At 46.4% G+C, this 14576-nt stretch overlaps 1 protein-coding gene across 4 annotated transcripts in view; it reads left to right on the top strand.

Moving 5' to 3' along the window:
- The window catches only part of NOD1 (nucleotide binding oligomerization domain containing 1), an 89804-nt gene that overhangs the window by 45270 nt on the left and 29958 nt on the right, over nt 1-14576 (top strand). For 3 of the 4 annotated variants that reach the window (XM_070787894.1, XM_070787893.1, XM_019958815.2), the window contains exons 2-5: nt 5381-5478; nt 7890-8195; nt 9462-9636; nt 12412-14239. In XM_070787894.1, the coding sequence (XP_070643995.1) occupies nt 7995-8195; nt 9462-9636; nt 12412-14239 (2204 nt within the window). In that variant the 5' untranslated portion in view covers nt 5381-5478; nt 7890-7994. The remainder of the gene's footprint in view (nt 1-5380; nt 5479-7889; nt 8196-9461; nt 9637-12411; nt 14240-14576) is intronic. The other variant, XM_070787892.1, reaches the window with a different exon arrangement.

The following is a 14576-nucleotide window of genomic DNA, read 5'->3' on the forward strand; positions in this document are numbered from 1 at the left end:
ACTGTCCACAGTGATTTTGGATCCCAAGAAAATGAAATCTTTCACTGTTTCCATATTTTTCCCCAATCTATTTGCCATGAAGTGATGGGACGAGATGCCATGATCTTAGTTTTTTGAATGTTTGAGTTTTAAGGCAGCTTTTTCACTCTCCTCTTTCACCTTCATCAAGAGGCTCTTGAGTTCCTCTTCACTTTCTGCTATTAGGGTGGTGTCATCTTTATATCTGAGGTTATTGATATTTCTCCTGGCAATCTTGAGCCTCATCCAGCCCAGCATTTTGCATGGTGTACTCTACATATGCATTAAATAAGCAGGGTGACAATATACACCCTTGACGTACACCTTTCCCAATTTTGAACCAATCCATTGTTTCATGTCCAATTCTAACTTGCTTCTTGACCTGCATACAGATTTCTCAGGAGGCAGATAAGGTGATCTGGTATTCCTATCTATCGAAGAATTTTCCACAGTTTGTTGTGACCCACACAGTCAAAGGCTTTAATATAGTCAATGAAGCAGAAGTAGATGGGGTTTTTTTTTTGCGGGCGGGGGGTGGGGTGGGATTCCTTTGCTTTTTCTTTGATCCAGTGGATGTTGGCAATTTGATCTCTAGTTCCCCTGCCTGTATAAATCCAGCTTGTACATCTGGAAGTTCTAAGTTCATGTACTGCAGAAGCCTAGCTTGAAGGATTTTGAGTCTAATCTTACTAGCATGTGAAATGAATGCAACTGTGCTGTAGTTTCTTGCACAATTCTTTGGCATTGCCTTTCTTTGGGATTGGAATGAAAACTGACCTTTTCCAATCCTGTGGCCACTGCTGAGTTTTCCAAATTTGCTGACATATTGAGTGTAGCACTTTCACAGCATCATCTTTTAGGATTTTAAATAGCTCAGCTGGAATTTCATCACCTCCACTAGTTTTGTTCGTAGAAATGCTTCCTAAGGTCCACTTAACTTCACATTCCAGGATGTCTGGCTGTAGATGACTGACCACACACCATCATGGTTATCTGGGTCATTAAGACTCTTTTTTTCAGTTCTTCTGTGTATTCTGGCAAATAGAATGTATTCACTTCATGGCAAATCGATGGGGAAACAGTGGTTGACTTTATTTTTGGGGGCTCCAGAATCACTGCAGATTGTGATTGCAGCCATGAAATTAAAAGATGCTTACTCCTTGGAAGGAAAGTTAGGAACAACCTGCTGCTGCTGCTGCTGCTGCTAAGTCACTTGAGTCGTGTCCGACTCTGTGCGACCCCATAGACAGCAGCCCACCAGGCTCCCCAGTCCCTGGGATTCTCCAGGGAAGAACACTGGAGTGGGTTGCCATTTCCTTCTCCAATGCATGAAAGTGAAGTCGCTCAATCATGTCCAACTCTTAGCGACCCCGTGGACTGCAGCCTACCAGACTCCTCCATCCATGGGATTTTCCAGGCAAGAGTCCTGGAGTAGGGTGCCATTGCCTTCTCCGAGGACCAACCTAGACAGCATATTAAAAAACAGAGACATTACTTTGTTAACAAAGGTCTGTCTAGTCAAGGCTATGGTTTTTCCAGTGGTCATTTATGGATGTGAGAGTTGGACTATAAAGAAAGCTGAGCACCAAAGAATTGATGCTTTTGAACTGCAGTATTGGAGAAGACTTTTGAGAGTCCCTTGGACTGCAAGGAGATCCAACCAGTCCATCCTAAAGGAGATCAGTCCTGAATGTTCATTGGAAGGACTGATGTTGAAGCTGAAACTCCAATACTTTGGCCACTTGATGTGAAGAACCGCTCATTTGAAAAGACCCTGATCCTGGGAAAGATTGAGGGCAGGAGGAGAAGGGGACGACAGAGGATGAGATGGTTGGATGGTATCACCAACTCAATGGACATGAGTTTGGGTGGACTCTGGGAGTTGGTGATGGACAGGGAGGCCTGGCGTGCTGTGGTCCTTGGGGTCGCAGAGTCAGACATGACTGAGCGACTGAACTGAACTGTGTATTCTTGCCGCTTCTTCTTAATATCTTCTGCTTCTGTTATGTCATTGCCGTTTCTGTCCTTTATTGAGCCCATCTTTGCATGAAATGTTCCCTTGGTATCTCCGATTCTCTTGAAGAGAGTTCTAGTCTTTCCCATTCTATTGTTTTTGTCTATTTCTTTGCATTTTTCACTGAAGAAGGCTTTCCTGTCTCTCCTTGCTGTTTTCTGGGACTCTGCATTCATTTGGGTATATCTTTCCTTTTCTCCTTTGCCTTTTGCTTCTCTTCTTTTCTCAGCTATTTGTATGGGATCCTCAGACAGCCACTTTTGCCTTCTTGCATTTCTTTTCCTTTGGGATGGTTTTGGTCACCACCTCCTGTACAGTGTTACAAACCTCCATCCATAGTTTTTCAGGCACTCTGTCTACCAGATCTAGTCCCTTGACTCTGTTCATCACCTCCACTTTATAATCATAAGGGATTTGATTTAGGTCATACCTGAATGGTCTGGTGGTTTGCCCAACTTTCTTCAATTTGAGCCTGAATTTTGCAATAAGAAGCTGATGATCTGAGCCACAGTCAGCTCCTGGACTTGTTTTTGCTGACTGTATAGAGATTCTCCATCTTCAGCTACAAAGAATGTAATCAATCTGACTTTTTGACCATCTGGTGTTGTCCATGTGTAGAGTCATCTCTTGTGTTGTCAGAAGAGAGTGTTTTCTATGACCAGTGTGTTCTCTTGGCACAACTTTGTTAGCCTTTGCCTTGTTCATTTTGTACTCCAAGGCCAAACTTGGCTGTTACTCCAGGTATCTCTTGACTTCCTACTTTTGCATTCCAGTCTCCTATGATGAAAGGACATATTCTTTTGGTGTTAATTCTGAAAGGTCTTGTAGGTCTTCATAGAACCGTTCAACTTTAGCTTCTTGGCATCGGTGGTTGGGGCATAGATTATATTACTGTGATACCAAATGGTTTGCCTTGGAAATGAACCGAGATCATTCTGGCATTTTTGAGATTGCATCCAAGTACTGTATTTAAGACTCTTCTGTTGACTGTGAGGGCTACTCCATTCCAAGGGATTCTTGCCCACAGTAGCAGATATAATGGTCATTTGAATTAAATTTGCCCATTCTCATCCATTTTACTTCTCTAGCCCCCAGCTGGCACATTGACTGCCACCCAATGGCCAATGATGGTTTTTCACCCTCAACAAAGACCATCAATGGGACAACCAGAGCACCGGGCATGTCCTCCAGCTACGTGGAGCAGCTGAAGGGCATGTCCCTCCTAGTCAGGGCCGGACAAAACATGGTCTGCTGGAGAAGGGAATAGCAAACCACTTCAGTATTCTTGCCCCCCCATGAACAGTATGAAAAGGTAAAAAGATTGACACCTGTCAGTGAGATATACATGAATTTGTGGCACTGCAAGATAAAGGACACTTCTATCACCCCAGGAATTTCTCTTATTCCTCTTTGCATTCAATTTCTCACTTCTATTCCCCCTACCCAGGAAACCACTGCTCTGATTTCTAGTTCAGATTTCTAGAATCATATGAATGAAATCATACACTCCGTACTCTTTTGAGTCTTGTTTCTCTCAGCATAACATCTCTGATACTCATTCATGTCATATCAATATTTCATTCATATTTATTTTTCAATAATACACTACTGTATGTAGCACCCCAATCTGCTCATCCATTCACCTGTAGCTGGCCTCTGTGGGAACAGCAAGCTACACTATCAGAACTGGCAGTGGAAGCCCCCTGTTTTAAAAAAACACCCACAAAACTGTCAGAACCTCTGAACCTTTTTAGAAGGCTGAGAGCTAGAATAAGAAGTTACTAAACTGAAACATATCACAGGCTCTTGATATGTATTTCAAATGTGTTTCCAGAAGGTTTACATCAATTTACATTCCTGGTATGAGAGTTCTTGCCTCACCATACTATTAAAACCATTTTTGTGTCTTACTTTCTGATCTTTTCAAGCATGAAAATTGAATCTAATTGTTGAAAGGAATTCAGGCTAAACCACTAGGTCCTGTAGTTACTTTGTTTCTGAGTTTATAGGATTATAGTGACCTTACTTCTTTAACCCCCACCTCACTGACTTTCTGAGAAAACTCTAATCTGAAAAGCCGGTTCACAATCTTCTGGCATCAGAATTTCTCGTAACCAAATGTCCATGAACTGCATTTCTCTGGAGTGTTCCATGATTTAGATTTGGTCTACCCTTGGATTCTAATAGGGCAGGATCAGATTTCTTTGTTGCCTCTTTCACCATCCACACCTTGTTAAATTCCTGCTGAGTTGAGAGATCTTTGCAAATCTGGTTAAATTTCAAGCTAGTCTCCTTGCCAGCTGGCTGATGTGTAATTTGTTGCTTTGCTTAGGTGGCCATAAATCAGGTTTTCCTTAAGTTTCCGCCTTAGGCAGTAAGAGGTAGTGATGGCTATGGGTGATACTCTGGGAAAGGGCTGGGAAGGCACGTCAGTGGTTTTGTGGGAATCACAGGCTTGGAAGAGTTAGAAGCCAGGAGTGAAATGAGACCCACAGTGAAGATGTATGAGGACTGGGAGCGAAGGAATGAAGGCCCTTGTGTAACACCCATTCCAAGCCTTGAGAAGAATGGAGCTCAGTTCCGTTGCTCAGTCATGTCCGGCTCTTTGCAACCCCGTGGACTGCAGCATGCTAGGCCTCCCTGTCCATCGCCAGCTCCTGGAGTTTACTCAAACTCATGTCCATTGAGTCAGTTGATGCCATCCAGCTATCTCATCCTCTGTCGTCCCCTTCTCCTCCTACCTTCAATCTTTCCCAGCATCATGGTGTGAAAAGACCCTGATTCACCAAGTGACAAGGCAGCTCCCTTTCCAGCTCTCTGATTTACCATGATCTCAAGGAGAAAGTATCATTCTTGTGTGACTGTGTCTTTAACACCTCTCAAATGCTTCTAAGAGAAAACAAGCCTCAGACCAAGAGCCTTTCTGGGCAACATTGTTAAGCTGGAATTCAATAGCACGGTTTTATTCTTTAGTGAATTTATTTTTGTGTTACTTTTTTATTTATTGTAAGTGAGTGTTTTGGTTATAATGGTAATATAAAGTTTCCTTTAAAATTAGTCCGCTAGAGTTGTAAAATAAAGTCAATTTAAAGGAAAAAGTTAAGTACATACTTTGCTTTTGAGACTCAATTATGGCCAAAAAATGTGACTGTCGTGCCTGAATGTCTAAGATTTGGAAAATAGTATCCCAAAGGAAGAAGGTAATGAAGAGTACTCTGAGATCCTAGAGTCCTGTATTAAAAATTACTTTCTCCAATTTTATTCATTTATTTGTGCACCATGCAGCACAAGAGGGTTTTCAAAGAAACCTTTCTTTCTCTCTCTTTTTTTTTTTTTTTGACTTTGCAGATTCCAGAAAGAAATTGGAAATTGAAGATTTAAGGATAGAATGTTGTTTTACAGTATTCTCACTTACTTCAAAGAACACATGCCAGAAACTTAAAAAGGTATTACTAACCACTAGTTTGGGCTTCCCTGGTGGCTCAGACAATAAAGCGTCTGCCTGCAATGTGGGAGACCGGGGTTCGATTCCTGGGTCGGGAAGATCCCCTGGCGAAGGAAATGGCAATCCACTCCAGCACTCTTGCCTGGAAAAATCCCATGGACGGAGGAGCCTGATAGGCTACATTCCATGGGGTCTCAAAGAGTCAGACCCTGAGCTACTACACTTTCACTTTCAACCACTAGTTTAAATATACATTTAACATCATTAACTGGTATCCTTAAGGGAACTAATTTTCTAAAACTTTGGATCCTTAAGTGAGTCATAGAATTGATAACAATAGAAAAAGCTGAATTAGAGTCTAATCAGTCAGCATACTTTTAGTGGAATAGTAGCTAATCACTCATTTTTGTTCCTTCAAATTCCTTTTGATAAGAATCTCTTGCTTTTCTTGTTTAGAATGTTAGAATGTACTGTGTTTTGCTCAGTCAGGTTAAAAAAGGGAAGGGTATTGTGTGGAGTCCCGTTGAGAATCTCTGGAAGGCTTGCATTTCACAACTTGAAGGTAAAGGACAATAAAATGCAAAAATGCAAGGAAAAAAATGTGTCAAAGAGCAGGAGACTAGTTGTGGGGGGAAAATGTGAGAACCATGAGACCTGAATGTTAACGTAGGTGGGCTTGTGAAACATACATGTTTGGAACTCTTATGAGTTTTTTTCTTTAAGATCAACAAAAAAATATTTAAATTTATCTCTCTGGGATATGTGGGGTTTAGAGGAAAGACTAGTTCAAGGTCTTTCTGCTTTCAAGAGTGTGATCCATTTTATATCCACAGGATGATTGGAAAATTAAGTGGCTGAGAGATCTTATTCTGGAGGGGGAAAAAAAAAGCAATCAGTACAATTCTGGGGTTGCACAGATAAACCCAAAGTATTTTCTTAATACCCAAAGAAAAGAGTTTGGGCCCTACCAAGACAGGAAGTTCAGCACCTATATGAGGTTTTTGAGGATTTCCAGGGAGATGGTGTCTCCTGGTCATCCACTGCTTGGAATTCCACATTACCTCTCTTTGTCGCCCTCCTTCTGTCCCGCTTCACTCCAGCATGGCCATTGCCACTCCTTCATTCCCTCAGGTGCTTATATGTAACCGGTTTGGCTGGAGATATAAGGAGAGCTGGGGCAGGGCTGTGGAGAGGACTACACACAACCCAGATCAGGCAGTGATGACGGACATGCTGCTGTTGCCAGGTTCCTGGGCTCTGACTACTGCAGGAGAGCCATGACTACCGTGAATGCCTCATCCCAGATCGCTCTCTCCTCAGGGCATTTTGCTCTCTCCCACAACTCCTTGGCTCCAAATTCTGGGCCCTGTCCCCTCACAGAGCATGTAGAAACTTATCCCTGTCAGCTAATTTGGAAAACATACATTTGCATCCTTATTCCAGTCTAGGATTGAGACATACATTTTTTCCTCCCAGACTTTAAACTTTTTATTTTGTACTGGGGTATAGCTGATTAACAATGTTGTGGTAGTTTCGGGTGAACAGTGAAGGGATTCAGCCATGCATGTCTATATGCACCCGTTCTCCCCCAAACCCCTCTCCCATCCAGGTTGGCACATAACATTGAATAGAGTTCCATGGAGGCACACTTTTTAAAAAGCAGTAATAATTAAGAAGTTTTGCTAAACAAAAGCATTGTCTACCTCTGGTCATCTACCCCACTGATGTAACCCACAAGCAGACACAACTAAATTATGATTTTTTTACTGTAATACATCTCAGATCAATATCTTAAGCATGACTCCTTCCTGCTTTTGTTCAGTTGCTCAGTCATGTCCATCTCTTTGTGACACCATGGCCTACAGCACACTAGGCTTCCCTGTCTTTCACTATCTCCCAGAGTTTGCTCAAACTCATATCCATTGAGTCAATGATACCATCCAACCATCTCATCCTCTGTCGTCCCCTTCTCCTCCTGCCCTCAATAATTCCCAGGGTCTTTCCCAGTGAATTGGCTCTTTGCATCAGGTGGCCAAAGCATTGGAGCTTCAACTTCAGCATCAGTCTTTCCAGTGAATATTCAGGATTGATTTCCTTTAGAATTGACTGCTTTGATCTCCTTGTAGTCCAAGGGACTCTCAAGAGTCTTCTCCAATACCACAGTTCAAAAGCATCAATTCTTGGTACTCAGCCTTCTTTATGGTCCAATTCTCACATCCATACATGACTACTGGAAAAACCATAGCTTTGACCAGATGGACCTTTGTTGGCAAAGTAATGTCTCTGTTTTTTAATATGCTGTTCCTGCTCTAAGTAGAGAAATTCCAGGACCAAAGAAAGGTGGGGAATTGTGGGGTGGGGAAATCTTTCCCATGGCTTTGGCTTTGTTGGTGATTTCATTTGTTTCTTCAGGTGCTGCACTGAGAGGCTAGCCCTGGATCCTGATTGCCCTTCTGCCAGAAAGACACATGCAGCCAAAGATGAATTTGGGGAAAGCAGCCACTTGCTTCTTTAACCATGGAAAAGCACGGCCGCAGTAAGATGGAAATAGTCCCATCAGAGTCTCACTCCTTCATCAAGTTGTTGAAAGTCAACCGGGAGCATCTGGTCACTCACATCCGAAACACTCAGTGTCTGCTGGACAACTTGTTGCAGAATGACTACTTCTCCAATGAAGATGCAGAGATCGTGTGTGCCTGCCCCACGCAGCCCGACAAGGTGCTAGTGACAGGGAGGCCAGCTCTGGTGGCCAGACGGGATGAAGAGCTTTGAGAGTTCAGTACATTGGGTGATTATTTACAGAACAGAAATTACATATTTCATTTCTGTGATCATGACACAGCAAACTCCTCTGATCCCCTCCATTCTCCTTGCTGTGTGTACTGGTTCTCAAACAACTCATTTTCCAATTCACTTTAAATTAGTGAATTCTTTAGAAAGAAAGTGAGTATGAAATGCTAGCTATGCTACCCTCTTCTGTGCTTTTTAAACCCTGGAGAGCTGCTCACTGCTGGGTACTGCTCTGAGAATGGCCCTCACTTCTGATTGAGGAATGGCTGCATTGTAGCCCAGGTCCACAGTAAAGACTGTCTTACACTTCACTGTGGGAAGTCTTCACGGCCCTTGGTTTCACTTTAACTTTGCATCATGTTCAGAAAAATAGAATGGAGGGGCCAAATCCTCCTTCTTGGGGATAGGAGTGACAGAATTCATTTGTAACATGATCTGCTGGGGCTTCCCTGGTGGCTCAGTTGGTAAAGAATCTTCCTGCAGTGCAAGAGATCCCAGTTCCATCTCTGGATCAAGAAGATCCCCTGGAGAAGGAAATGGCAACCCACTCCAGTGTTCTTCCTGGGAAATCCCATGGACAGAGGACAGAGGAGCCTGGTGGGCTGTAGTCCATGGGGCCGCAAGAGTCAGACATGACTTAGTGACTAAACCACCGGCAGCACTTTTCTGACCTGTTGGGCTCAGAAAAGACCAGGAAGGTTTCTGAGAAAAGCACAAAGAACACCGTGGTGATTTTCTCCCTTGAATTTTTAATACGACAGAAAGCTTCCTTAAGGTACACCTTATACAGGGGTCTGCTGTCCGTTTGCTCTGCAGCCCAGCACCCACCTCATTATGCCTAAAGGCTGATTTTCTGCCCTCAGCTCTCATTCCCAGAGAGCAGTAGTGTTAGGTTAAGAGGGAAAAGAAGAGGTGGGAAAAGGAAATTCCGGGGGTGGGCCTGACCCCAGTTGTGAGTCTGACCTTTTTATTTTTAGGTTCGTGGAAGCCTCTGTTTTCCTAGAGCCATGCAGTTTGTTTCTTGCTCAGGAGGTCCATTTCACAAATCCTGGGCCTTCAGGCTGTAGCATCTCACACCGGCTGGGTGGACAGTCAAGCTCGAGGCTATAAGAGCTCAGAGGCCTGCATGTGGGCCCCTCTGCGGGGTGGACAACCCTAGCACTGGCCCTTACCCTCCTGCTTGCGCCCCGCTAGGTCCGAAGAATTCTGGACCTGGTACAGAGCAAGGGCGAGGAGGTGTCCGAGTTCTTCCTCCACGTGATCCAGCAACTCGCAGACGCTTATGTGGATCTCAGGCCTTGGCTGTCGGAGATTGGCTTCTCCCCTTCTCCGCTCATTCAGAGCAAAGCTGTTGTCAACACTGACCCAGGTATGAGGTAGCCGCCCGGAGGCAAGGCCCCCGGGGCTTTGAAATGTTCTCTGTGCAGGCCCAGCAGGGGATAAAGGTGGGGTCTGCCTCAGCCAGCTCTGCCCTCCACCCCAGGCAGCAGGCTCTGCTGCTGTGTTCCTTTTAGAAAAAAAGAGCCGGGTCCCTGTCACCCTTGTGCAGCCCTGGGGACTGTGATTGAACTGCCTACGTGTAGCTGGTCTGGTTTATGTAAGGGTCTATGGAGGTATCGGGATGACTTGTGTTTGAACCCCTTGCTGGCTTCCTATTCTGACATATCTAGACATTTTAGCGGTTGTACAAATTCAAGGTTGTATTTTTTTCCTTCTTAAAAAATCTTTCCAAATTTAATTCTAGGCGAAGAATTCATCTATCACTCCTGACTGCCAGTCCTTATTTCCAAAACATCATGCCCAACCCGACCTTGCCCTTTAGTTAAATGATTAGTTCAGTATAGGTATTTATGATGTGCTCACCATATGCTAAGTCTGGGGGTGCTCGATGCCAGGGGTACAGTGGGGAGCAGATCCAGATATGGTTCATGTCTTCAGGGAGCTCAGAGGTTAATGCAGGAAACTGGTAGTAACACAAATGTGTATTTGCAAATAGTGATAAGGAGCACAGCAGTCCAAGGTGCTGAGAGAGCACATAATTGGAGCCACAGTCTGGTCTGAGGACCAGGGAATCTTCTTTCCACGCCTGTGGTCGCTCCACTTTAAGACAGCTGTTGGCAACATACCAGCACCGAGCTTTCAAACTCTTGAGTTTCAAAGAATCCAGTTTGACCTTGAAAACAGAAGCATAGGATCATGTTCCAGGTGTGTATTTGGGAGAAACTAGACCCAGGGACAGAGTGTCAGGGCCGAGCTTTTGCTTCTGAGGTTCCAACACTTCAGCACCAGCCATTGCTAGCTTCTCACTCTCACTGCTCCTGCTCACCTCACTTTGTTGTTTTTGTTGTTGCTAAGTCCTGTCCAACTCTCTGACCCCATGGACTGCAGCACACCAGGTTCCTCTGTCCTCCATTCTCTCCCATAGTTTGCTCAAATTCATGTGCATTGTGTCAGTGATGGCATCCAATCATCTCGTCCTCTGTGGCCGCCTTCTCCTCCTGCTTTCAATCTTCCCCAGCATCAGGATCTTTTCCAGTGAGTCAGATCTTCACATCAGGTGGCCAAAATATTGGAGCTTTAGCATCAGTCCTTTCAATGAATATTCAGGGTTGATTTCCTTTAGATTTACTGGTTTGATTTCCTTGCTCTCCAAGGGACTCTCAAGAGTCTTCTCCAATACCACAGTTCAAAAGCATTAATTCTTTGGCACACAGCCTTCTGTATGGTCCAGCTCTCACATCCGGTTGAATCTGTACATGACTACTGGAAAAAACATAGCTTTGACTATACAGACCTTTGTCAGCAAAGTGATGTCTCTGCTTTTTCATATGCTGTCTAGGTTTGTTATCTTCCCCTATGAAAAAACGAAAATATTCCTTTGATGAAGAGTTTTCTAAAAGGACTTTTCTCCATTGGGCCCTTTACCTAGCTACTGTGACATATTTTCAAGTATAATTCACTCTATAAGAAGCCAGATGCAAAAGGCTGCGTATTGTATGAATCCATTTATAGGAAATGTCCAGAAAAGGCAAATTTATGGAGACAGAAAGCAGACCAACAGTTTCCCAGAGCCAAGGTGAGACAGAGATAGTCAGCAAATGCACTTATGATGGATATTGTACCCCTGGATTATAGCAATGTTTGCGTAAATCTGAAAATTTACTAAAAATAATTGTAAACCTGTTGTAAAACAGGTGAATTTATAATCTGTACATTTTCCCTTACTAATACTTGGAAAAATAGAATTTACTTCACAAATGTTAAGCAGAGAACCAAGTTGATAGGAGAGGGTTGTAAATGAATCTGGAAATATGCACGTGGCCAATTTTTATTGTTATCATTAAAACCCCAAAAGTATTTTAAGGGAATTTATGGAATACCCTTTTTTTGCCTGGAGTAAGGCCATTTTGTAGCTTGGTTCTGCAGAGTGGCACCCACGTCCTCATGTTAAACCATGTACCCGCCTATGGGCAATCCCAGGGCTCCCCCTAGGGCATGTGCTAAGCATCAGTGATTCCCCAGGCCTCAGCTTTGGAACCAGGACTGCTGTGCTCTGTGGAGTCCTTTATTTACTCAGTTATAGTGAGGCACAGCCCCTTTGTAGTCCATATTAATATCAAACGTATCATCACAAAAAGTTTGGCATTGGGTTTTATGAGACTATTTAAGAGCAGTGTAATAAGCACAAGAAGTTTTGGGACAGTTTCTTCCTCATAGTACAAGTTTCGGTGTAGACTGGCCTGAGCTGTTTGAGTGGAACACTTGGGGTGGGCTGGAGAAGCAGAGCCACGTAGCCTAGCCCTCTATTTTGAAGGGGCTTCAGCTTTTAGCTGGTGTTCAATGACGACTTGTGCAGAGGAGTAGGGAGCCTGATTCAGACACTGATCCCAGTTGGATTCTGTCCCTGCTGGCTGGCTAAATTTGAGGTCCGGCAGAGAGGGGTGGAGGTCAGAGGACCAGGGGATTCTGGAATGCTAGCTCTTTGTATTTGAGGAGTCCTTGCACCTGGACTCAGTGTCCAGGCTGTGGGTTTGTCTGTCTGTGTACTTGTTTCTCCACCTGAGACCTCCCTATTGGATACCCTTTCCACCTGTGTCTCTTTCTCATCCTTCTCCCACCTCTCACCCACCGGCTCTCCCTGCAGTGAGCGGATACAGCCAAAAGCTGCAACAGCAACTGGGCCGGGACTCCAAGTTCATTCTGTGTTATGCCCAGAAGGAGGAGCTGCTGTTGGAGCAGATGTACACGGACACGGTGGTGGAGCTGGTCAACTTCAGCAACGAGAGCCTGGGCAGCCTGGACAGCCTGGCCTGCCTCCTGGACGCATCTACGGGCGTCCTCAATGAGCAGGGTGAGATCATCTTCGTGTTTGGCGATGCAGGCATGGGCAAGTCCATGCTGCTGCAGCGGCTGCAGAGCCTCTGGGCAGCAGGCCAGCTGGACCCAGGAATCAAGTTCTTCTTCCACTTCCGCTGCCGCACCCTCAGCTGCTTCAAGAAGAGCGCGGCACTGTGTCTGCAGGACCTGCTCTTCAAGCATTACTGCTACCCAGAGCAGGACCCCGGGGAGGTTTTCGCCTTCCTGCTGCGCTTTCCCCACACGGCCCTCTTCACCTTTGACGGCCTAGACGAGCTGCACTCAGACTTCGACCTGAGCAGCGAGCCCGATACCTCCTCCCCTTGGGAGCCCGCCCACCCGCTGGCCCTGCTGGCCAGTCTGCTCAGTGGGAAGCTGCTCAAAGGGGCGCGCAAGCTGCTTACGGCCCGCACGGGCGTCGAGGTCCCGCGACATCTCCTCTGGAAGAAGGTGCTCCTGCGCGGCTTCTCCCCTAGCCACCTGCGCGTCTACACCGGCAGGATGTTCCCCGAGCACGCCGTGCGCCAGCGCCTGCTGGATCAACTGGAGGCCAACCCCAACCTCTGCAGCCTGTGCGCGGTGCCCCTCTTCTGCTGGATCATCTTCCGGTGCTTCCAGCACTTCCACGACGCCTTTGAGAGCTCCCCACAGCTGCCTGATCTCACGGTGACGCTGACTGACATCTTCCTCTTGGTCACCGAGGTCCACCTGAACAGGACGCAGCCCACCAGCCTGGTGCAGCAGAACACGCGGAGCCAGACGGAGACCCTCCGCGCCGGCCGGGACACCCTGTGCTCGCTGGGCCGGGTGGCTCACAGGGGCATGGAGAAGAGCCTCTTCGTCTTCAACCAGGACGAGGTGCAGGCGTCCGAGGTGCGGGAGGGGGACCTGCAGCTGGGCTTCCTTCGGACCATGCCGGAGCTGGGCCTCGGAGGGGAACAGCAGTCCTATGAGTTCTTCCACCTAACCCTCCAGGCCTTCTTTGCTGCCCTTTTTCTAGTGGTGGACAACAAGGTGGGCACTAGGGAGCTGCTCAGATTCTTCCAGGAGTGGACTCCTCCCGAGGAGGCTGTGGCCACATCCACCTGCTATCCTCCTTTTCTCCCTGTCCATTGCCTGGGGGGCCACGACCTGCATGGGGAAGACCCCTTCAAGAACAAGGATCACTTTCATTTCACCAACCTCTTCCTGTGCGGGCTGTTGTCCAAAGGCAAACAGAAACTTCTGCAGCACCTGGTGCCCACCGCTGCCCTGCGGCGAAAACGCAAGGCCCTGTGGACTCATCTGTTCGCCAGCCTGCGCTCCCACCTGAAGAGCCTGCCCCGGGTTCAGTCTGGGGGCTTCAACCAGGTGCAGGCCCTGCCCACCTTCATCTGGATGTTGCGCTGCATCTACGAGACACAGAGTGAAAAGGTGGGGCAGCTGGCGGCCAGGGGCATCTGCGCCAACTACCTCAAACTGACCTTCTGCAATGCCTGCTCGGCTGACTGCAGTGCCCTCTCCTTCGTCCTGCATCACTTGCGCAAGCGGCTGGCACTCGACCTGGACAACAACAACCTCAACGACTTCGGCGTGCGTGAACTGCAGCCATGCTTCAGCCGCCTCACTGTCATCAGGTGAAGCCACCAGGTTCAGGGAGCGGTTGGCAGGGCTGGGGCTCAGGTGACAGACCCAAGGATTAGGATCCTGGAGCTGGATTTCCTGGGTTATCCTGGGACTCATGACCACAGATCTGGAAGCATCCGTACCTTCTCTGTCTCAGGGTGAAAGTGAAAGTCGTTCAGTCCTGTCCAACTCTTTGGGACGCCATGGACTATATAGTCCATGGTATTCTCCAGGCCTTTCCCTGGAGAGTGGGTAGCCTTTCTCTTCTCCAGGGGATCTTTTCAACCCAGGGATTGAACCCAAGTCTCCCCCATTGCAGGCAGGACTGCAGCATACCAGATCTCTATT

This window comes from Bos indicus, chromosome 4, assembly GCF_029378745.1.
Source record: "Bos indicus isolate NIAB-ARS_2022 breed Sahiwal x Tharparkar chromosome 4, NIAB-ARS_B.indTharparkar_mat_pri_1.0, whole genome shotgun sequence".
Taxonomy (NCBI): domain Eukaryota; kingdom Metazoa; phylum Chordata; class Mammalia; order Artiodactyla; family Bovidae; genus Bos; species Bos indicus.